Raw genomic sequence first — 24,636 nt, 5'->3', positions numbered from 1 at the left:
CTCCGTTTGGGTAGGGCTTTGGCTAACTCGTGCAGGAGTTACCTCTGGTTGTCTAAGAGTGGAGTTGGAGATGCGGCCACGGAGTTGGTCATTGTGCCTTCTCCAATTCCTACCATCCTCTAGCTCTAGGAGGTAAGAGCGAGGGGTGGTGATGCATATCACTGTGGCAGGAATCCACAAAGTTCCCCCGGCGTAGTTGTGGGCATATACCGAATCCCCTACGCTAAAAGTCCAAATCTTGCTTGTGGAGTCTGGGGGCGATGAGGCAGAATAATTGGGGTGTAGCCGGTCTAAGTGGGACCTTAGCCGGTGACCCATGAGAAGCTCGGAGGAGCTTCTCCCAGTAGTGGCACTAGGCGTGATGTGCTGAATTATAAGTAATGGTCAACCCGTGTTTTCCAATCTCCCGGGCCCATCCTAGAGAGGGCCTCTTTTGCACATCTCACCATTCTTTCCACCTGACCATTGGAGGCTGGATGGAATGGCGCGACCAGGGCATGCCTGATTCCCTGAGTTTGCTAGGAAGGTCTCAAATTGCATGGTCATGAATTGGGGTCTGTTGTCAGAGACCAAGACGTCAGGCAGGCTGTGCGTGGAGAAAAGTCTCCGTAGCACCTTGATGATCGCTTCTGCCATTGTGGAGATCATCAGGACTACCTCTAACCACTTCGAGTAGGCGTCCAGAACTACTAAGAATGTCTGGCCATGAACTGGGCCAGCAAAGTCAATGTGCGCCCTAGACCAGTGATGGCGAACCTATGGCATGCGTGCCACAGGTGGCACGCGGAGCCATTCGTCGGCAGACGAGGCGCTGCCCTTTCAGTTGGCCAGCGCGCATGGGGGTGCTGGCCAGCTGAGTTCACCGTTTTTAAAAGCCATTTTTCGCCCTCCCCAGGCTCCAGAGGCTTTATAGGAGCCTGGGGAGGGCGAAAAGAGCCTCCCCCACCCCCATGGAGGCTTCAGGAACCGTCCGGAGGCTTCCCTGAAGCCTTCAGAACACTTAAAACGACCCTCCGAGCAAACCAGAAGTGACTTCTGGTTTGCTTGGAGGGTCGTTTTAAGTGCTCCGAAGGCATCAGGGAAGCCTCCGGGCGGTCCCTGAAGCCTTCGGAACACTTAAAACGACCCTCCGAGCAAACCGGAAGTGACTTCTGGTTTGCTCGGAGGGTCGTTTTAAGTGCTCCGAAGGCGTCAGGGAAGCCTCCGGACGGTCCCTGAAGCCTTCGGAACGCTTAAAACGACCCTCCAAGCAAACCAGAAGTCACTTCCAGTTTGCTCGGAGGGTCATTTTAAGCGTTCCGAAGGCTTCAGGGAAGCCTCCGGACGATCCCTGAAGCCTCCAGAGGGCCTCTGGAGGGGCGGGGGGCTCTTTTCGCCCTTCCCAGGCTCCTAAAAAGCCTCTGGAGCCTGGGGAGGGCGAAAAAACCATGTAAAAATGGGGGAGAGTGGCTGTAGTGCGCGCATGCGCACTGGGGGGTCGCGCATTGCATTATGGGTGCGGCACGCCCTGTCAGCTAGCCAGCACGCATGCGCGCGCTGGCCAGCTGAGTTCACCTTTTTAAAAGCTATTTTTCGCTTTCCCCAGGCTCCAGAGGCTTTATAGGAGCCTGGGGAGGGCGAAAAGAGCCTCCCCCGCCCCCCCGAGGCTTCAAGGACCATCCGGAGGCTTCCCCGAAGCCTTCGGAGTGCTTAAAACCACCCTCCGAGCAAACCGGAGTGACTTCCGGGTTGCTCGGAGCGTCGTTTTAAGCATTCCGAAGGCTTCAGGGACCGTCTGGACAGCGGAGGGAGGGGGGACTCTATAGCCTTCCTGCCATGCGTCCCGCACAGGAATCCTTCCCCTTGGGGCTTTGCACGGGCGTCGCAAGGATTAAGCCGAAAGGGAGGGGGACGGGGAAAGCGAAGGGGGCTTTGTTGTCCTCCTTCTCCTTCTCCTCCGCATTTTGGGTGGAACAACAACCTGGTCCCCCCACAGTAGACAGCCATTTACCACCAATAATTCGTTGCATTTAGCAAAATACATTTTAAAATCAGCCCCAACAGGCTCCTTGGGCACCCCTTCACACCCAGTTCAAAATTTGCTTCATGGAGTCCTTCGCAGAGTGATGGGCAACGTCAGTGGATGAGACAGGCCCAGTCTCCAGGCAGTCAATGAGGAGAACTGGTGTCTCAGGGGTAGAGCAAGAAGTTCAGGCAGCGGGCAGCAGCTGAGAGCGTCAGCGGGCAGCAGCTGAGTGTCAGCATGCCCCAAAGTGGAGCCAGGTTGGTGGATAAGGCGGTAGGAGTAGGCAGCCAGGAAAATAGTCCATCTGGTCATGCGGGGTGATAAAGACACTGGGGTAGGACGGTCCCCAGCCAGTAAACCTAACAACGGCTTGTGGTCTGTAATCAGTTCGAAGTCCCATCCATAAAGGTACTCATGGAACCCTTTTACTCCTGCCACTGCACCCAAAGCCTCAAGGGCCATCTGGCTGTAGTTCCTGGCTTCGTCCAAGGCAATCTGCAGAGTGAGGTTTGATTTTACGAGCAACCTCCTTTGTAAATTAATGTCCCGAACGCCGCATATTATGTGGTCCAGAATCAACTCGTCTAAGTCTCTGAATTCGCAGCATGCTGCGGCCTTACAGAGCGCAGCAATGTACTCATTAACTGACCCGCCCTCCTTCTGATTCCTGATATTGAATTCATGCCGGCAAACGTGCTTGGACAGCTTAGGTGCGTCCTAAGCGTCTGTTGGAGCACGGACCTGGCAACTGTTTGGAGCGGTGTCGGCTCAGAGAGGTCTTTTGCCGTCTCGAACACTTCCCAGCCACAGTACCCGAGGAACATGTTCTTCTTGCGGCCTTCAGAAAGACTTATGAGGTTGTTTGCCTCGGGGAAGCAATCAAATCGTAGCATGTACGAGTCCCAGTGCTTGATGGGGCATGGATGGCCATTTTGTGTTCTGAGGACGTTTTGAGTTTGCCACTCAAAAATGGCTGCTCGAAGCTGCGCTGAGCTCTGGGCTGGATGTATTTGCTGGATCGCTACACTCTTTTCGATTCGCCTAGTTCCAATCCCACCTTCGTTGCCAGTGTTGGATTGGGTAATGGATACCACAACAAGTAAGAACAATCCAGCGAAGGTTGCGTCTGACTGCAGCCCTTTTATAGGGAGCTGTCAGACCCTTCGACCAATAGGATTAAACATCTGTTCCCGCCGGAACAGAGGACCTTGGTGGAAACCACTGTAGTTGGTATAAGTATCTAACAATATTGGTATTCAAAAATATGTAATGAGATTTGCAACTACATGTTGCCATATAGTTTTGCCTTAAATCGAGAAATTGTCAATCAGCATTCACAGACTCCATCATCTGATACCCATTTTTGACCCACTTCTCTCCTAGAGGAGTTGTTTCTTGCAACCGATACATTTAATTTAAATAAAGTTTATGAAAGTCAAAGCCATACTGAATTTGTTTATTTTCCATCTGATGTTTTGCTTTTTGGTTCTTCTGGGGCATACACTTGAGTTCGAACCAAAACAAGTGCAAAGGGTAGCAGAACATTCTGAATACTGCAGAGTTCTTCATTAAAAAAAATAATATATAAAAGCATACAATTTATACATTTGTTTTGCCTTATGTTTGCAAATCTTAAAAATGAGTACATTAACACTCCCTTTGTTTTCAGCAACCTTTTGATTCGATTTTGGGATGTATAAAACAGAGCTCACTATTAAGTGATATCATTAGAATGATATTGAAGAAAGGTTTATTTTCTTAGGATTATTCTCAGTTTGACAAAGAACAGGACTCTGACCTCGACTTTTCTACAAGTATCTTGTTATGAGGAATGGAGACCAATTAACTGAGTAAAACAGATATTGTTTTTGTGGAACAGACTTGATGTTTTCGCGGAGTCCAGAATTAAGAGCATAAAAGTGATACTGTTACAAAGATACACTTTAGCTGGCACGGAGACTACCGCATAGCTCCTACAGGTAGCCTAGGGAACATAATCTACCTCCAGGAAGGCTCGAGGGCGGAGCTTATGCTTGCTCGCGTCTGAGCAAACTCTATGTAAGAAGCGGAAGGGTGGTGTCTACGACCGTAAAAGGAAATTTTTGAAAGAATTACTTAAGGCAGGTGGGAATTCGTTGCCTTGAGTTTCGTAGGATTAACTATCGATAAAGAGTTTCCTTGAAAATATATTCTCTTAGGTTTTTAGTGCCTCGTTCAGAGAAAAAAGGTATAATCTTGTAGCTATTTAGGAGGTTCCGGGGCGAAAGGGGGAAAATGCAGAGCTGCAGGGTTGTTTTTCCCCCCTTGAAATTTGGTTCCCGATGCAAGAGCTTCCATGTGCAGATCAAGAGTGGAAATTGAAGCTGACGCCGAATAAGTAATAAGGATGATCATGTGGGAGATTCCACTTTGCCACGTGCCGTACGTTCAGAGTAGTGCAAAAGGAATTTTATTTCCCCTCATAATGGTCTGTAGAGATTCTCAGTCATCCAGGTCATGGTTGTCCCAAAGGTGCTTTTTCAGTTGGCAACTGGACTTTCTGGTTTTGGTTTGAAGACGTTTCTCTGACAGGATAGTGTGGAACGGAAGGATTTATATTCCCTGAAGATAGCTTTCTTGGATGAGAAGCGAAACGTCTTGAAAGAAAAAAAATGCAGTTGCCTCCTGAAAAAGCACCTTTGGGTTTCCCCTCATAATCTTTTTTAAAATGGCGTGCTCTCTCTCTCTCTCTCTCCATCCATCCATCCATCTATCATCTATCTATTTATCTATCTATCTATCATCTATCTATCTATCTATCTATCTATCTATCATCTATCTATCTATCATCTATTTATCTATCTATCATCTAATCACGCTGCTTTGCCAATCAAGTGAATAATTCAGCAGTGAAATGCTTTTAACCATTTAATCTCTACCTGGCATTTCATTTTTTTAAAAAAATACAATTGAAACCTCCGGGTGGTAGTTCTACGAAAATAAGCATCATAAAATCAAAACGAACGTTGCCTGGGAGGCGATAAAACTAGTTATTATGTCGCTTTTAGAGGCATTAAAGATTTGTCGATGCGCCAACACAGAAGGGTTTTTTTTAAAAATCATCTCAGTTTTCCTACTCGAAGTTCTCTGAATAAAGTTAAGCAGGGTCAGATCTGCTTAATACTTGGGACAGATGGCCACGAGGAAAACCACAGCTGTCAGAAAGACATCCCGGAAGCAAACAGTAGAAGCTTGGTTATGCTTTTTTTTTTTGGCAATAACGCCAACCGTGTGTAACGGGAGCCTTTCCCTTCCCAATGGTCTTCCTTGAGAACTTTTTCACTCACGCTTGATAGAACTTAACTATTCGGGACCGGAAGTGAAGACAATGCTCTAGAATTTCTATGCAATCAATGTTCCATTAGCCGCGACTGAAGGAATTAACGACGTGGGGCGCTCTGGAACTCTGTACCTCAATGGTTGATAGGCCCCCGCTGTCGATAGTGGGCGGAGCATCGTGATCCGCTCTGCCCACCTCTGTCGATGGTGTGGGAAGTCCCGGAAGCGCAGCCGGGACTGTTGGCGATGATGGAGGAGAGTCCGGCTGCTGAGGAGCTACCTTCGGCCGCGGTACTGCCAGCCCCGGCAGGCGGAGGGCCTGGAGCCGGTGGCGGTGGCGGAGGCACGGGGGTCTTCCTACCAGCCGAGCTTTGGGCAGTAGCGGGGTTGGGTTCGGCAGGAGGAGGAGGAGCGGGAGTGGTTGCTGCAGGAGCCCCGTTGCCTGGGATTCCCCCTGCTGCCGCCGCCGCCGCCGCCGCTGCCGGAGTGCTCCTTTCACATTCGGCCTTCTGGGACCCCACGACCAGTGGGGATTGGGACGGGGAGAGACCGAGCGCTGCCTGCCTGCTCCGCATTAAACGGTAAGGAACTCCGGAAGAAACGAAAGAAGGAAGTCGATGTTAGTCGTCCCGTCTTTCCCTTAGAGAATTTAGCCAACATCTGGCAAAACACGAATTGTTAGGAAAGGGCAGAGTTCCTGACCATGGGCAGAGTGCTTAGTTCCGTTCCCCACCCAAACCTTTCGCTTTGCGCCCTGTATTTCGGGATAAGGCGGGGTTCATGCTTCCACAGTTCCGTCCCGTTTGAAATATTATTTTATATTCCTGCTGGTGATAGATTGAGGCACTTGGGACAGCTTCACCTGTTTCATCCCTGCATTTTCTTGTAAAAATACAGGTCTCTAAACGTATTAAATGCAAATGGAATAAGTTTCTGATTACAAAAGCTTTATGCTTTCCAGTCACCCGGCAATTCCCAGACTCCATGAACTCAAAAATCCAATGTCATTTGAACCTTAATGGCACTGAACAACAATTGCTTTGATTGTAAAACTTATTTTGCATCAGAAAGCAATTGGTATTTAACACATTTACAACTTCAGATAAATTTCTACTAATGAGTATACTCAAATAATATGTTCTGTGTATTTATAGCTGTCCAAGGAAGGAGAATTCTAAGTGCTATATCTTTATTTGGTTGCAAATAATTTTGTAGTGTTTTCTATATGCATTTCGTCTTGCATCAACAGCTTTTAAAGGCAGGCAATCAGCATTATTTTGTTGTGGAGGTTATTGGCCAAGGACATATGTTGAATTGATAGAAGAAATAGATCTGCATTCATGCCTCCAGTTTGCTTCTTTTGTGTACTGGTAATTTATTGTACGTGGTTATTGTACATATTATCTGTTGAGTTCTTACTCAAATAGAAAACATTTATATGTTTAAATTACAGTGGTTCCCAATCTTTTTTTGGCCATGCCCCATCTGCATCTTTAAAATCCTGATGCCCCCCCAATATATAATTCTTATTTTACTCAAAAAGTGAACTCTACTCACTCAAAGGAAGCCTAAAAGGCCATTAACTTGGTTTAATCAAAGTTCAATTTGCCCCCATTAAAAATCAAATTGTCCCCCTGTGGGCCATGGACCCTATGTTGGGAACCACTGGTTTAAAAGATAGCCAACGTATATGTATCCAGGTGTAACTAAATGGTAGAGGTGAACAAAGATTTTATGAGCCTAAATAGTCTCTTCTTTTAATTAATCTTATTAAATCATGTCAAAAAGTGCAACAGAAGGGAAGTCCCTTCCATTATTTGCCTAAGTACTAGTTAACATATTCCTTAGCACAAACAAGGCCACAAGTTAATTTTTTCCTGGACAATTAGGTGAGACTTGCAATGGAGATTCTGAAACAACGCGGTGGGGTGTGTCCTTGGTGCTCTCTGAGGTTGATTGTTTTCTTGCAAATGCTTCATTTCCCAACAGCTGCTAAGCAAAGTTTACTAGGCAACTGATTTTGTGTGTCCTCATATAATTAAAGTACACCTTTGTTTTAAAGCAAAAAAGTGAGGACCAACTATAAAGGGCAGTTTGAGGTTATTCCCATAATTAGACATACAAATACTTCAGAAATAGTTAACAACAGTTTTATGTAACCACAGTAACAAAAGTTATATTGTTGGGATATAGAGCATCAAAGTGAAAGTCAACTTGCAGAAGTATTTCACAGAAGTCTGACTGAATGCCTCCAGGGATTTTTGGCTGTTATTTTAAAGCAAAACTATTGTTGTAAAGCACTATTGATATATATTTTATACATTTGGTGACTTCAAGGCTACTATGCTCAATCTTTCAGTTTATTTCATACTTTAGTGAGAAAAAAGTAGTAACAAGTAAGTTGATGGGCAGCAACTTTCAAAACAGCTTGTCAACATAGACACTTTTGTTGATAAATGTATGCTGACAGAATAAGGGATGAGGAAACAGTTCCTTATGAACAGCCGTGGGCTGTGATAAGTCTTTTCATGTTATGTTCCCTCCCACTTTGTAGGAGATCTCTTTTTCTCGCATTGTGTTTTGCACTTATGTGATATAAGAAGAGATGTGAATTACAAATAAGCAGAAACAGTTTACTGTATGACCAGAAGAAATCTTTAAGAAAATTATTATCTAAATTATTATTCTTAAATTTAGATCAAATGTATTTATTTTGGGCACTGTTTAGGGAAGACTTTATTTTTTTACATTTTTAAGTGACAGTATTTGTCAGTAATTTAAAAGGAAAATTAATGGGTTGCAAAATACAGAAATATATTTGTATTTCTTTCCTAGGGATATCATGTCAATTTATAAGGAACCACCTCCTGGAATGTTTGTCGTACCTGACCCACATGATATGACCAAGGTGAGTGGTATTCAAGTGGTCTGTAGTCCAACTAAAAGGTTTTTCTAACAATTTTAAAGAAGTACTTCATAATATAATGACTTGGCATATGGGCACCTCTCATTATTGGAAAAAAAAACTGCTATAAATAGCAAAATGAGATTAGTTGATTGCAATATCACCTTAGGAAGCTTTCAGTAATGCTCATATTGTGTTTGTATTGAGAAGTTAAATGAAATGAGACAAAACAAAGGGGGGGTATTAAAAAAAAGCAGTATATATATTTAGATCGCCATGCCTAATATTTTTATGTTCTATGCATTGCTATGAAAAATATAAAGCACAGGTTCTGCCTTTCAGATTTGCAGTCAAAAAGAAGACGTGGATTAGAAAATTGGTGGTAAGGAGGAGATGAAATTGTTAAAAGGTGTCTATATAAAAATAGAACCGGGCCAATTTTTCTCTTGGTATTGATCTTTAGGAAGACATGCTTAGTCTTGTGATGTTAATTTTTTTCAGGCACAAAATATTGTATGTTTATGAAAGAAAAAGGCTGAGGCATGGAGATAACATTTTTAAAAAATCGTGAATGTGTTAAACACTACAGAGACTTCTCTTGATTTGAGTTCCTTACAGAAAAGGGGAAAAAAATCTACGTCACTTAAGTTGTATGTTATTCATATATGTCCAAGGATCTGCCAATGCAGTTCTACAGATGAATTATTGAGTATGTGTACCTCAATAATTGTGTGGTTTGAGATAGCAACCAAACAGGACAAGTACAGAGTTCAACTGATAGTTAGGATTCAGAAAAAAATAATTGCAACCAGCCCGCTTTCCCTTGAGGATCTGTATACTGCATGAACCAAAAAGAAGGCTGAGAAAATGTCTACAGACCGCCCCCCTATCTGGACATAATCTATTTCAACTTCTCCCCTCAGGATGCCGCTATAGAGCATTGCAACTAGACACAGAGACAGTCGTCGTCCCCACTCCCCCATGCCATCACTGCTGAACACTTAATTCCCACAATACTGCCTCATTTCCTATCTTTTCTCCTTATCTTTCCTACTATCTTCTCCTTTTGATTTCTTATTCTTCTTACCAATTGTTGTTCGCAATTTATGATTAACAGTTATAATTTATAATCTTTGCCATATTATTTGCTGTTTATGTGTACACTGTCAGCTTATGCATTGGAGACAATCCTTGTGTGTCCAATCACACTTGGCTAGTAAAGAATTCAGTTCTGTTCTAGTCTATTCTACTAAGCTATGCTATGCTATGCTATGCACCGCACTGCACCACACTATGGTTAGAATGCAGTATTACAGGCTAATTCTGCTGACTGCCGATTACCAGCAGTTCAGCAGTTCAATCCTGACCGGCACAAAGTTGACTTAACCTTACATCCTTCTGAGGTTGGTAAAATGAGGACCCAGATTGTTAGGGGCAATACTCTGACTCTGTAAGCTGCCTAGAGAGGGCTGTAAAGCACTGTAAAATGGTATATAGGTCTAAGTGCTATTGCTATTGCCTGTTCTTTTCCGTCAGATTAAGCCATGTGACAGATCAAATTTTATCAAATGCTCTAAGCACTGCCATTGGAACTGCCATGAAAATAACCTGTGAATCTGATTAATTTAGAATAATAAATACATAAAATAGGTAGTGGTAAATGTAAGTAAGTACCATTTGTTTATTCCTATTGTGTTCTGTCTTTTACTCCAAAAGTTCTTAGCCTGCCTTGATGTACTTAACCTCCCTCCCATTTTTCCCTTCAGAAATGCCCTATGAGGAAAATTTGGCCAACAATGTTTAATGACCCTACATTTCCTAACAAGATTATGAATTAGAGTGGAAAAGTTGTTACAATCTATTGTTTTACACACTGGACACTGAGCATTAGTTACAGTATTCTTGTTTTGACATGCTTGCAGTTCTAACAGATGACTACTTTTTAAAAAGTGCTCCATCTCTGGGTTTCCCCCACAAATGCTGTAAGACTAAGGACAGACAGCAAACCTCAATCTAATGTTTGCTGACAGTATTATTTTTTTAGTTATAATTCACATAATTTTTAGTGTATATAGAGTAAAATAATGATCAATTCACCAGTCATTTATAATAATTGATCTTACAGTGTGTCAATCCAAGGTTGATATACACGTGTTTTTCCAAAAATAAGACCCAGTTTTATTTTGGGGGGGGGGGAGGCTCCGAAATAAACACTAGGGATTATTTTGGGGGAATGTCTTATTTTTTCTCATGTATGGGAGGCTCACTTCTGCTTACTCATGGTGGGGGAGGGGCCATGTGGTGCGCCAATGCCGCCGCCATGAGACACGGACTGGAACTGCTCCACGGGCCCCACACTGGCTTATCTTAGGGCCCCTACAGCTAGGCCATTGACCTCCCAACACTTGCCTTGCAGTGGTGGCTCCAGCAGCCTCATCCAACAGGACCCTGCATGGCTGCCAGCCCACTTCCTCTGCTTGCTCACAGCCACAACAGAGCAGGAGCCGAGCAATGCACTGGTGCCACGGCCACGAGGCAGTTGGGTGCAGATGGAATGGTTGCGAGAGCCTGAAGTAAACCGGTGTGAGGCACGTGGGACAGCTCCATCCCCCTTGCCTCACCTTCTGTCGGCACCATGAGCAACAAGATAGAATGGCTGGCCAGCCGGCTGCAGAGCCACTTAAGTAGGACTTATTTTGGGGGGTAAAGCTTATATTAGGTGCATGTGTAAAAAGATGCTACGGCTTATTTTTGGGATAGGTCTTATTTTGAGGAAATAGAGTATTCCCCTAAGGATCTCTTGGAAATTGAAATTCTCATTGAAACATTCCCATATGAATTTGTGATATTTTATTAAGCATTTGGATTTTCTGAAGCAAATTTGGAATTTGAGTAAATGTTTATTTTCTTTAAAAATATATTGTCCCGTTTTTCATTCAGAAAGATTTCCAGCGTGATTGATAAAAATTAAAACATTTTTTTTCATGGTAAAGTCTTGCTGGGTTAACTAGTAGGGACGGAAATGGCCCTTACACTTTTTAAAATCAGACCTCAGTGGCATTAAGTGTAAGCAACCCAGTGAGGCAGTGTTCCTCAGAAAGGCCCTAGTGCAGCCAGAAACCAAGGCTTTGCAATGACCATCTTATTTGATGATATTATTTCCAAGCAAAATTTAGAGCACCTAGAATAGTTGCATGGGTGTTTGAGGGAAAAGAAAATCATATAACTGGTGAAGATAGAGTGGAACCACATTAAAAGATATGTAGTAAATAAAACAGGTGACGTAAAAATGTTTTAAAATTCCACTTAAAAAATAAAGCTGGAATAAAATTTGTCTAATTTTAGTGGGAATTCTGCAGGTGTGCAGTAGGTGCAGAATTGACAAGCATGTCTTGTGCTTGCCAACTACTAGGAACCTACAAGAGTCACTTGACTGATCTTAAAAGTTAGACAGATTGAAGAGGGAAATCCTTCATGTGTTCCCAATCCACTTAGGGCTTTAAAGATCAAAACTATTGATTTAATTTAATTATAGGTAGTCCTGGAGTTGGGATCGCAATTGGGAATTCTGGTCACTGAACAATACAATCATAAAGTGAAATGTCATGTGACTTAGCAACTGTAATCCTAGTAATTCCTTTCGCCATCATTAAGCAAGTTTTACCATTGTTAACAAAGGATCCACTCCAATCCATTTCAGGCTTGGTTCCTCCCACTTCTGAGTAAGGTAAAGGAATGTCTCTACTCACTATACCCACCTATTCCCCCCCCTCCCCCAATTTCTGCCCTTTTGGCCTCCCTGCATCCTGTTTTTCATGGTGGCAATCAACCCCAGGACTGCATGGCTTTGGAGCAGCTTGCCATGCCTTGGAAAGCCGCAGCCACCCGCAGCCCATTCTCAATTGCCCTTGTCATCCTGAATTCTGAGAGCCCTCCTACTCTACACTTTGCCACACCCATCTTCTTCTTCCTACTGCTGGCTGGGCTGGGCTGAGCTGCAAAAGAGGAAAAGGGCCTTTCCCTTATTTTTTGCAGCATGAAGCCAGCTCTAGTCTGGTCCAGCACCCAGGGTAGCCATGTCTCAAAAGCGAGAGCAAGAAGGTGGTGAAGGGCAGCTGGGGTGACAAAGTGCTGGGCGGCAGAGGGGCAAAACGATATAGACTGGGAGCTGGGCAAGTGGGGAAGTTGCAGTGCTCTTGCAGTCATAAGCACATGTGGGCTGCAAAGCACCCCAATTTTAATCACGACTGTGAGGGTGCTGCCACCACTATAACTTCTGGCGTGGGTCGTAAGTCACTTTCTTCAATGCTGTTGTAACTTTGAACAGTCAGTAAACGAATGTTTGTAAATCAAGGATTGCCTCTAAGGAAAATAGAAGAAGCTGGAGAAGCTGCTATGGAATTCTCCAGTGCATTGCACAGCAGTACCGTTTTTGACCGTTTCAAGTAAATAAGTAGTAATGAAATCTGAGACTTGTACCATTTAAAGAAGTATTTGAAGTTTTTTTTTTCCTGACTGCTTGCAGAGAACCTTCTCTGCCTCCCCTGACTTGTGTCAACAGCTGTTGGCACTGGGCAGGTGCTGCCACTAATGCTTCCATCAGAAGTATTTGCGCAAGCCTGGCCTTTTCTCTTGCAGATTCATGCGTTGATCACAGGCCCCTTTGATACGCCTTACGAAGGGGGTTTCTTCTTGTTCCTGTTTCGCTGTCCTCCAGATTATCCTATCCATCCGCCGCGGGTCAAACTGATGACAACTGGGAATAATACAGTGAGGTTTAACCCTAACTTCTACCGAAATGGAAAGGTCTGCCTCAGTATTCTAGGGTAAGGACCCATTCAGCTCAAGCACTTTTACAGGGGAAACCCACGGGGGTGCTTTGGAAGGCTTATATGCAGTTATTTTTACCCAGGACCACATGCGAATGTGCGTTTTTCAAAAGAGTAGGGCAGAGGAAAAGCATGAGAATTACAGCACAGTGGGGCCAAATCAACCACATAACTGCAAGCCATTCCTGGCCACAAACTGTTATTTCTCATCTTTTAATAAAGAAGTAAACTTGGGGCAATTATAATTTGCATACTTTTTTTCTACAACTTTTGATCAACTTTGTGCACCTCCCAGTCTTATGCCAAACACAGTAGTACTCGGTGTGAGTGGTGCTTCTTTTAACTTTCTAGGCATCTGATTTTTTTTTCAATCCAGAAAAAAAAAAAATACTGTAAAAATTCTGTATATTTGTTGGAATGTATGTATACGTTTGGTATATACGTATAAAAAGAAAGGAAGAAAGTGCACACATACAAAAAAATACATGTGTACTATTTGAAACCACGGAGAAATTACTTCAAAAAATTGCTCCATACTCCTGTATCCCATCTGTTTGTTTCTAGTTACTTGACTTTGTGTGGATCCAGTAGAGGAGAAAGCTTCTTTGGATGCTTCAATGATATTTCTTTTCTTTTTTAAAGAAAAAACTTTATCTCTAGTTAAGTAGAGATAAAGGAATCAAAAGTGATTGTTGTTATAACTATTAGGTTTGTGATTCCTTCTATCAATACCATGTCTGTATCCATTTCAAAGAAACAAGGTATATCTGGAGAAGTTTTTAGAATGTTCCAAAGCTAACTACTGGCAGTACTCGGTTACCCACTGTAATTAGGACTGGAATCTGCCTTGCTAAGCGACATGGTCATAAAGTATGACATCACATGACCACACTCCCAAGAGCTGTTCCATTTGCTGTTTCAGGCAAATCCCACGTGATCGTTAAGCATGATGTCACATGATCACCATTTGTGACGACCTGCTGGCTTTCATTGCCTTTACTTGTGAAAAGCTGGCAGTAAAGGTTACAGATGGCAATTATGTGACTGTAGGATATTATGATATCATAATTATTAGCTGGTTGCCAACCTCCAGAAGCATGATTGCATGACAGCCACATCTGGTCATAAGTCTCCTCATTCAGCACCACTGTAACTTCGACCAGTTGCTAAATGAGGACTGTTTGTAATCGCTTTCTGTAGAGTGTTTATTAACTCACAAGCACAGGTACATTTGTAAACGTTTTATTTTGTTAACTGTTTTATTACGTGAAATAGAATGTATCAATTCACAAATCTTAGGAGTCCAGTTGGAGCCCAGATCAGTCTTTGTGCCATAAAACATCTAGTGTGGAAAGCAGCATTCCTAAGAGCTATAAATTCAGCCAAAGGAATATCAAAAATAGATGTCTCTGTCAAGAAGGAGCTCTACACATCCTACAAAACACAGATATTCTGTGCCATAGCCAATTCATGGTGAATTTAGTTTTTATTTGAATTTTGGTCAAATTCAGGTGAAAAAACAGAGTTCAGCATTCCAATTGGGCTTCAAGGTTTCAATTACTGTAGTATCCAGGTGGATCAAGATATAGAGCACACCTACCCCACATGGGATTGTGTACTGCTATCCTAGAAGTACGGTTACATTGGCTACCTTTAACACTGCTCTCTGTCTGGGACTGTTACCTGATCCTCCATGTTCCCCTTTAAGAAATCCTATATACTGTTACTCTTCATCTAATGGTTTTGGACAGCAGGTTATTGTCAAAAATAATTCCCAGCAAGAACTAGGGGCTCTTCATATCCCACTCTGTTTAGGGACTTTCAGTACCTTTTTTATACTTAAGAGACAAATGATATAAACCAGTGATTCCCAAAGTGTGCGCCGCGGCTCCCTGGGGAGCCGCGCTATCGTCATAAGGGCGCCGCGAAGCCGGGCGCCCGCTTCCCTCCCTCCTCTCGGGCTTTGGAGGGAAGCTTCTGCAAAAGCCTGGGCATGACAAGTCTCCCAGGCTGAAATTTGCCGAGCTGTACGCGCGCGCCTGTTTTCCACGGTGTGGAGCAGCGGCGAGATTCTGGGCTGCGAGCGATGATTCCGGGGGGCATCAGTGGGGGGGGCAGGGTCCCCCTCACGTTCCTCATCTTCCCGGATGGCCCCTGGAATCATTGCTCGCCGCGCAGAATCTCGCCGCTGCTCCACGCCGTGGAAAACAGGCGCGTGCGCACAGCTCGGCAAATTAAAGCCTGGGAGACTTGTTGCCACTCGCCTTGCTTTGCAGAAGCTTCCCTCCGAAGCGTTCCGAGGGAGGGCTGTAAACTTCCCTCCGAAGTCTTGGGAAGTTCTGAGGAGCCCCCCAAGGCAAAACGCCGCTGCCAGGTAGCTAAAAGTACGTCTCTGATTCGTCTCTGTCAGTCTCTCTCTGATTCCCTCTCTCACTCCCTCTCTCTGTTCCTCTCTCTGTCTGTCTGTCTCACTCACACACACACACACACTGTGGTGACCACAGTGTGTGTGTGTGTGAGTGAGACAGACAGATAGAGAGAGGAACAGAGAGGGAGTGAGGGAGGGAATCAGAGAGAGACTGACAGACAGACACACACACACACACACAGAGTGGGAGGGAGGGAGAGAAAGATAGACACAGAGAGAGAGACGCACAGAGTGAGTGATTAAGTGAATGAGTGAGAGACAGACACACCCACATACACAGAGTGACAGAGAGAGAGGAAGGGAGGGGAGAGAGACAGAGGGAGACACACACACACACACACACACACACACAGAGACAGAGAGGGGGAGGGAGGGAGAAAGAGACAGAGACACACAGAGAGTGAGTGATTAAGTGAATGAGTGAGAGACAGACACACCCACACACACAGAGTGACAGAGATGGGGGAAGGAGGAGAGAGAGACAGAGATACAGAGAGAGAGAGAGACAGATAGACACCCAGAGAAAATGACAGAGGGAGACAGAGAGGGAGGGAGGGAGGGAGAGAGAGACAAAGAGCCAGAGAGAGAGAGAGAAAGAAAAAGAAAAAAAGAAAGAAAGTGGGAGAGAGAGATGAAAGAAAGAAAGAAAAACAACATATGACCACAATTGAGCCCAAAATTTTGGTTGCTAAGCAAGAGCGGCTCTCCAAATAAATTTCAATCGTGGTTTTGGCGAGATTTGGCTCAGTTGAAAAAAAAGGTTGCCCACCACTGGGCTAGTGTGGTGGTTAAGTTACTTTTCAAAAGCTATTTTTCTGATCCAAGATTTGAGAAGTTGTGCAGCGAACAACAAGCCCATCCATCCCATTAATAATTTTAAATCATTAAACGATGTTCAATAAATTGTGAATTTAAAGCTCGTGTTTAATTTATTTTTCAATTAACCTAACCTTAACGAACTAAAAAGTAGATTTCCAAATCCTTAAAAAGTCAAAAATTTAAAAAAATTGGATGTACCTATTAAGGGAGCCTCGGAAAAAATCTGAAGTGTTATGGGAGCCGCAAACCGAAAAAGATTGGGAACCTCTGATATAAACAATAACAATGGCTTGGTGGCACATCTTATCAGAGACTTGATCATAACTTTAAATAGTGGAAATTCTGCCAAGGATAATTAAAGGGAAGATAGGGTCTCTAATAGACTATGCTTATAGATGGTATAATCTCGAAAGCCTAGATAAGTAATCCTTGTTTATTTATATGCTGACCATTGAGTATTTTTTATAATACCCTAGCCAGCCTTTGTACTAATGTATATAAAAATAAAACCATTCTAGCTAACAATTATTAAAATATTGAATTCTATGTCTGCTCAGAACATTAGCATATATTATGCTACTGTTGTGAGATTGCATATCCAGGCTAATCTCTACAGTGAATTCATAACCAGCAATCCTAGATTTGATAGGTTCACATCCTAGGATTTTGAAGGAGCTGGTAGATGTAACTTTGGAGCCATAGAATACAGTATAATCTTTCAAAGTTCATGTAGCATAGGGGAAATATCAGAAAACGGCAGATACATTTCCAGTTTTCCTGGATCCAGGAAATTATAGGCCAATCAGCTTGACCTCAATACTTGGAAAAATCCTGCAAAAGATAATCAGGCAGAGGATTTGTGAACACCTGGAAACAAACAATGTGATTAGTCAAAGCCAGCATGCCTTTTTAAAATAAAGTAACTAAATTAGTGGATCAGCCATGTGCATAGCACACTTGGACTTCAGCAAGGCATTTAACAAACTAGACCACAACCTACTTCTTGGTAAAACGGGGGATAGACAGTATCACCATCAGATGGATTTGCAATTGGTTGGCCAACCACATTCAGTAGGTACCGTATTTTTTAGAGTATAAGACCCATCTTTTTCTCTCAAAAAAGAGGCTGAAAATCTGGGTGCATCTTATACACAGAATACAGGATGTTTTGCCTCCCGAAACCCCACCCCTTCACCAAAATGGCAATGCTTAGCCTCTAGGAAGCTTTTAGAGAGCTCCTGGGGGCTGGGGAGGGCAGAAATGAGCAAAAAATGGCCTGTTTTTTGCTCAATTTTACCTCCCCCCCAGGAGCACTCTATAAGCTTCCTAAAGGCTATCCACCCCCCCCCCTTTTTTTTTTTACAAAAAATGGGCTGTTTTTTGCTCATTTTTGGCCCCACACACTCCCAGGAGCACTCTGCAAGCCCCCTAAAGGCTATTCATGCCTTTTTGTGGGGGGAAAAAACAGGCCAGTTTTCACAAAAAATGTGCCGTTTTTGGGAGGCTTGCAGAGTGCAAAACCTTTTTTAAAAAAAAATTTGCCTCTTCAAAACCTTGGTGCGTCTTATACTCCGGTGTGTCTTACACTCTGAAAAATAACAGTAATCTTCATAGAACCACATTTACATGGAGGGAAGCATGCAGTGAGGTACTTCAAGTTTCAGCGTCCAGGACTCTTAAACATCTTCATAAATGATCTAGATGAGGGGATAGAGGAGGAACCTATTTACAGGCAACACTAAGCTGGGGGCAATAGCCAATACTTTGGAAGATAAGCTCAAGATATTTACTGACTTGATCGGATCTTTACTGACTTGAACATTGAATCTATTCCAAGAAGATGCAATTCTGTGATGAGAAAAGTAAGGACCGGGCTTGAGAGGGAGGGAAGGAGGTGTCCTAGTAAATCAATATATAAATATGAGTCAGCAATGTATTGCAGCTGCTAAAAAGCCAGTGGAGTCCTAGGCTGCATCAACAGCACCAAGACAATGAAAAGTGATAATACCACTTTTCACTGTGCTTGTAAGACCACCCTTATGAATGAAGGCAAATATACATGTCCCAGGATAATGTTGCAGGATCTGATCTGAGTCTTCCGAACTTTCAGGCTCCTGCTGGAGCCCATCCACTGGGAACTTGTCTCTGTCGGAATGTGTTCATATTCCCTGTGGTGTTAGTGCTCCATGACTGGAGGTTTTCAAGAATAGACTGGATAACCATTTGACTGGGCTAGTATAAGTGTCCTGCCTTGAGCAGGGGGCTGAGTTAGAAGACATCTCTGGTCCTTCCAGCCCTAAGACACTATGAATATGGCCTTAGTCCTAATTACAGAAGACTCAGATCTGTGATAATGCATCCTTTCCAAAAGCTCAGAAAAGTCAGAGAAGGGTCACACAACACATTAAGGTCTAACCTTACCTGTTGCTGACTTTGGACAACTTACTTATAGCCAATTATCTTCCCTACAGAAAGTATTTTCTGATTACAACTGTATTACCATATTTTTTGGAATATAAGGCGCACCTTTTTCCCTCAAAAAAGAGGCTGAAAATCTGGGTGTGTCTTATACACTGAATACAGCATTTTTTTGCCTCCTGAAACCCTGCCCTTTCACCAAAAGGCCGTGCATACTTGTAGGAGGCTTTCAGAGAGCTTCTGGAGGCTGGGGAGGACAGAAATGAGCAAAAAATGGGTTGTTTTTTGCTCACTTTTGCTCCCTCCAGCCCCCAGGAGCACTCTATAAGCTTCCTAATGCCCTTTTTTGACAAAGAAACGGGCTCATTTTTTTCTCGTTTTTGGCCCTCTTCCCCATGAACACTCTACAAACCTCCAAAGGCTATTCATGCCCTTTAAAAAAAACACGGGCGCGTTTTCGTGAAAAACGAGCAATTTTGGGGAAGTTTGCAGAGTGCAAAAACTTTAATTTGCCTCTTCAAAACCTTGGTGCGTCTTATACTCCGGTGTGTCTTATACTCTGAAAAATACGGTACCTTATGTTACTACATTGATTATTGCCTATAAGTAAGTTGTCAACAGATGTAAGGTTAGGCATTATTGCTGGACAGCATATATTGATCTTTATTGGTGTTTTTCTTATTCATGCAACTAGACATTTCAGGAATGTAATATTTTCTTCTTTGTTTCGAAGTGTTGACAATCTTCAGTTTGACTTACCATTTTGTGGACCTAGATACAGTGTTTTCGATTCAAGCAGAAAAGGGTACTTGAGCCTCTTGTAGCATTAACATGGCATTCATCTGGAGCTCTTTATAGTGAGGTGACTTCTTTTCTTTGCATATATTAGGTATCCTTTGCAATGGCCACATGATCCCAGTAAAAGTTTAAGCACAACTGCTTAAAGACTTGTGGACAGGTATTACCTATGTGCCCCTGAAAGCTTTGAAGTATTTTTTTGCCTTTGAATCCTGGGAGCCATTTCCCCCTACAACATAACGTCTTTTTTATTTAGCTGGGTTCATAAATGTGATAAGCTACATCAAAATACATTGAGGTTCCTATGCGTCCTTAAGAAATTATTTTGTGTTTGCACCTGTGGAAATAAACTTTTTTTTTTTTTTGCTATCTCACAGCACATGGACTGGTCCAGCCTGGAGTCCTGCACAGAGCATTTCTTCAGTACTTATATCTATACAGTCTTTAATGACTGAAAATCCCTATCACAATGAACCTGGCTTTGAACAGGTAAGGAACCCCGATTTTGGATTATATGGCAAATGGGACATTTTTTCATTTGATAATTGAAAAGATTGGTGAATTTAAAGAGGCTAGACTAGAGAAAGCATGCAGAGCATGATTTTTAGATTCCCCCATTTAGATTGGAGTTAGCAATGAGTGACCTTTTTTTTCAGCTTCAAAATCTTTCATATAGAGGTAAGTCCCAAATTAAGACTGTTCCCTCACAGTTATGCACTAAACTCCCACTAGTATTTATGAACAAGTCTTGAAACTATGAATGTTGTAGCACCACAGCAGTTGTTTACCCGTACAAATGACCAGACAGACTATGCAACATTCACCCTGCTATTTCCCCCACACACCCCATCCCCAGTGCCAGGTTTTCACAGGCACTAGGCCTGTGGATACTACCCTTGTGAAGATCTAGAGAGCCTTCGTTTTCTTGGCCTGTTTCAGTGCTTCAGGCCTTCGGTAAGTATGCAGAGAATAGAGTCCTAAAGTCTGCAAGATCACGCAAGATCAGTGGTACGAGATCTCATGCTACTGATCTCTTGTGCTCTCATGGTACTTTAGGCCTCTGTTCTCTGCAAATAAGAGGCTTTGGATGAAATCTGCAGCAAAAGGCTTTGCAAATGGAGGGAAGGCCTGAATCACAAAGCCTTTTGCTATCTTTGCAAAAAGCCTTTGTTGCCAAGAACGGAGGCCAGGAGGAACATGTGTGTCACTCCAGAGCTCTGTTTTTGCCAGGAAAGGCCTTTCCTCAAGCCCTCTGCTGAAGAGAACGAAATCCTTGGAGGGAGCACATGTTGCTCTGGAGCTCCGTTCTGTTTGGCAAAGGCCTTGAGTAAAGGGTTTTCCTGGAGAAAATAAAACTGAAGCGATGCATGCTCCCTCCGGGGGCTCCCTTATCTTCGGCAAAGGCCTCCTCAAGCCCTATTGGGGCATAAACACTTTTTGGCCAGAGACTGAAAGCTTCTGGAGTCCATGATCTCTTGCAACTTCAGGCACACATGTGCTTTTGCAGAGAATAGGTGCTTGAAATCTCACAAGATTAGGGTATCTAGAAGTTTCCAGTCTGTGCACGGAAAGTTTTTGTATATCAGCGGGAGGCTTTAAACCTTTGGAGGAGAGTCACTGGGGCTGCCCGCCACTCCACAAGTCACAGGCGGCCTTGGTGAATCAGAAAAGCCAAGCAGGGTGCTTGTCCTGCTCTCCCTCTGCTCTTGCTACTCGCAGGCAAAGAAATGGGCTGGAGAGGAAACAAATCTTCACAAGGTAAGTCAGTGTTTCTCAAACTTGGCGACTTTAAGTCCTGTGGACTTCAACTCCCAGAATCCCCCAGCCAGCTGTGCTGGCTGGGGGATTCTGGGAGTTGAAGTCCACAGGACTTAAAGTCACCAAGTTTGAGAAACACTGAGGTAAGTGAAGGAGGTGGGAGCGGGGAGCAATTGTGGGAACTCCAGGGGAGGGAGAATGCGCTATCTCAGTGGATTCGAGTGCTTGGGTGGTCTGAAGCAGGTGGCCTGTTCCATCACTACCTCACCCTGAAATTTCTAATGTGCACTTAACGAGCCATATATTTGATTAGAGAATGCATGGGCGAAAGGGGGGAGTGATCGCGTTCAGGTTATGCAATTCACTCATATGAATCCTTGGGTTACGAATGGAATGGGCAGGTTCCATTACATTCGTAACTTGGGAACTACCTGTAATATAATTTCATATAATAGTATTAAACTTCTCAAATCCTTCAGCCACCTATGAGAAAAGAAGACTCATTGGAAAAGACCCTGATGTCAGTAAAGGCTGAAGGCAAAAGGAAAAGGGGACAGTAGAGGATGAGATAGTTAAGTAGGGTCATCAATACAATAAACATGAATTTGGGCAAACTCTGGGAGACAGTGGAGGACAGGTAGGCCTGGCGTGCTGTGGCCCATGGGGCTGCACAGAGTCAGACACGGCTTAGTGACTAACAACAAATAAAATATTATATACTACTTTATAATGATTGTGTGTGTGTATATATATATTTAAATGTCTATCCAGAAAATCTGTGAATTTAATGCCAAGCAACTCAGTCCCTTTCTTGGATGGGTGCAAACCATCTCTTTTGTACCGAGATGGTTTGCACCCATCCAAGAAAGGGACTGAGTTACTTGGCATTAAATTCACAGATTTTCTGGATAAACATTTAAACTGAACAGCGGGGACAGAGAATTAATTGATACAGAACATTTCTGCCCCCAGCAATCTAAAACTCATAGGGTTATCAGTGCATTTAACATAGATGTTTCTGCGGGTAAGATTATCACTCCTGCTGTCAAGCAAAACCAAGCATTTAATAGTGAGTGCCATACCATGTGCACGAATCATACAAGTGGCAAGAAAATAGGGGCAGTCAGGCATAACACAGGTTATGTAGTCAGTAAACACAGGGTCAATCAAAATGGACTCAAATGTCTATACACCAATGCACAGTGTATGAGGAATAAACAGGGTGAATTAGAAATTGAGATAAATGAGGGCAGATACAATATTGTTGCCATTACAGAAACCCACAAGTATAAAAAGTGGAAAGAGGGGGACATATCTAAGGCAGAATATCAGCAAATAGCCCAAGCCTATAAAGATGAAGTGAGGAAAACTTACAATGAAGAAAGGAATAAATGGGGAACTCATCAAATTTGCAGATGATACCAAGCTGGCAGGAATAGCCAACAGTCCAGAAGATAGGCTTAAGATACAGAAGGATCTTGACAAATTTGAACATTGGGCACTATCTAATAAAATAAAATTCAATGGTGAAAAGAGTAAGTTTCTACATTTCGGCAAGAAAAAGGAAATGCACAGGTACAGTATAGGTGGTACCGTGTTTCCCTGAAAATAAGACAGGGTTTTATTTTCTTTCTGCCCACAAAATATGGTTTGGGCCTTATTATTGGGGGGGGGGAACTTATTGTTTTTGGGGTTGCTGGGGAGATGCTCTTTTGCGAGGGGGCTCCCAAAGAGCCGGGCACAGCCTCAGGGGTGAACAGCTGTGTTGCACTGCGCTTTCCAGCTGGGCACAGCACCATTCACTCACCTAGGGGTATCGCCAAGCCACGTTTGCACATTCCCGCAGCTTGGCATCTTCAAAATGCTCTCTATGGTTGTGAGCTGGCTGCCGGCAGAGCGTACTCCCAGAGCATACAACCATAGAGTGTACGCCCAGAGTGGCCACTGCCGAAAGATTTGGTTTTGGAAGCCGCCGAAAAAGCCATCCTGGGATGGCAGTGGTGGCAGCGGGAGCGGAGGTGCTCCTCCTCTGCAGAGAGAGCTGGGCCAGGGCATAGTGAGGCTGGGAGGCGTGAGAGCGGGAGCGGACCAGCCGCTCGTGCAACCCCCTTCTCCAACCGTGCAGAGCGCCATTCACTGGCATTTCGAAGGCAGCAAGCTGCGGGAGCCAGGCAGCAGCGAACAGGCGCTCACGTGGCTTGGCGATACGCCTAGGTCAGTGAATGGTGCTGTGCCTGGCTGGAAAGGGGGTTTGCTGGGTAGCTGCCATGAGCGTGGTAGCTTCGTGCCTGCTGTGCTGCGCTGCTGTGACAACTTTGGGAGCCTGGTTGCAAGAGAGCAGGTGCCTGGCAAACCCACCCCCTCCAGCTGGGCACAGCACCGCTCACCAACCTAGCAATGCGATCACCTTTGCCCCCCCTGTTCCCGCGGCTTGGCACCTTCAGCATACCGCTAGGTTGGTGAGTGGCGCTCTGCCTGGTGGGGGGTTGTCCAGGGGGCTTATTTACGGGGGAGGGCTTATATTTTTGCCCACCAGAAAAATGTGTCATGGCCTTATTATCCGGACATGTCATATTTTCAGGGAAACACGGTACCTTGCTCAATAGTAGTACTTGTGAGAGGTACCTTGGAATCCTAGTGGACAACCATTTAAATATGAGCCAGCAGTGTGCAGCAGCTGCCAAAAAAGCCAACATAGTTCTAGGCTGCATAAACAGAGGGATAGAATCAAGATCACGTGAAGTGTTAATACCACTTTATAATGCCTTGGTAAGGCCACACTTGGAATACTGCATTCAGTTCTGGTCGCCACGATGTAAAAAAGATGTGGAGACTCTAGAAAGAGTGCAGAGAAGAGCGACAAAGATGATTAGGGGACTGGAGACTAAAACATATGAAGAACGGTTGCAAGAACTGGGTATGTCTAGTTTAATACAAAGAAGGACTAGGGGAGACATGATAGCAGTATTCCAATATCTCAGGGGTTGCCACAAAGAAGAGGGAGTCAAACTATTCTCCAAGGCACCTGAGGGTAGAACAAGAAGCAATTGGTGGAAACTAATCAAGGAGAGAAGCAACTTAGAACTTAGGAGAAATTTCCTGACAGTTAGAACAATTGATCAGTGGAACAGCTTGCCTCCAGAAGTTGTGAATGCCCCAACACTGGAAGTCTTTAAGAAGATGTTGGATAGCCATTTATCGGAAATGGTATAGGGTTTCCTGCCTAGGCAGGGGGTTGGACTAGAAGACCTCCAAGGTCCCTTTCAACTCTGCTATTGTATTATTGTATTATATATTGGCGTATATTTATTTTCTTGCATCTAATTTTTATTTTGCTTTTTGCTGAATTATTTATTTT

At 43.8% G+C, this 24,636-nt stretch overlaps 1 protein-coding gene across 1 annotated transcript in view; it reads left to right on the top strand.

The window, feature by feature from the left end:
• The first annotated feature begins 5,296 nt into the window (after positions 1-5,296).
• Positions 5,297-24,636, top strand: part of UBE2Z (ubiquitin conjugating enzyme E2 Z) — a 28,650-nt gene continuing 9,310 nt past the window's right edge. Inside the window, exons 1-4 of the mRNA XM_081932540.1 lie at positions 5,297-5,904; positions 8,159-8,231; positions 12,867-13,054; positions 19,898-20,009. Of these exons, the coding sequence (XP_081788666.1) occupies positions 5,528-5,904; positions 8,159-8,231; positions 12,867-13,054; positions 19,898-20,009 (750 nt within the window). The 5' untranslated portion in view covers positions 5,297-5,527. The remainder of the gene's footprint in view (positions 5,905-8,158; positions 8,232-12,866; positions 13,055-19,897; positions 20,010-24,636) is intronic.

This window comes from Natrix helvetica (genome assembly GCF_964273705.1).
Source record: "Natrix helvetica genome assembly, chromosome: Z".
Taxonomy (NCBI): Eukaryota; Metazoa; Chordata; class Lepidosauria; order Squamata; family Natricidae; genus Natrix; species Natrix helvetica.
This window is presented reverse-complemented; position numbering and strand designations above follow the sequence as displayed.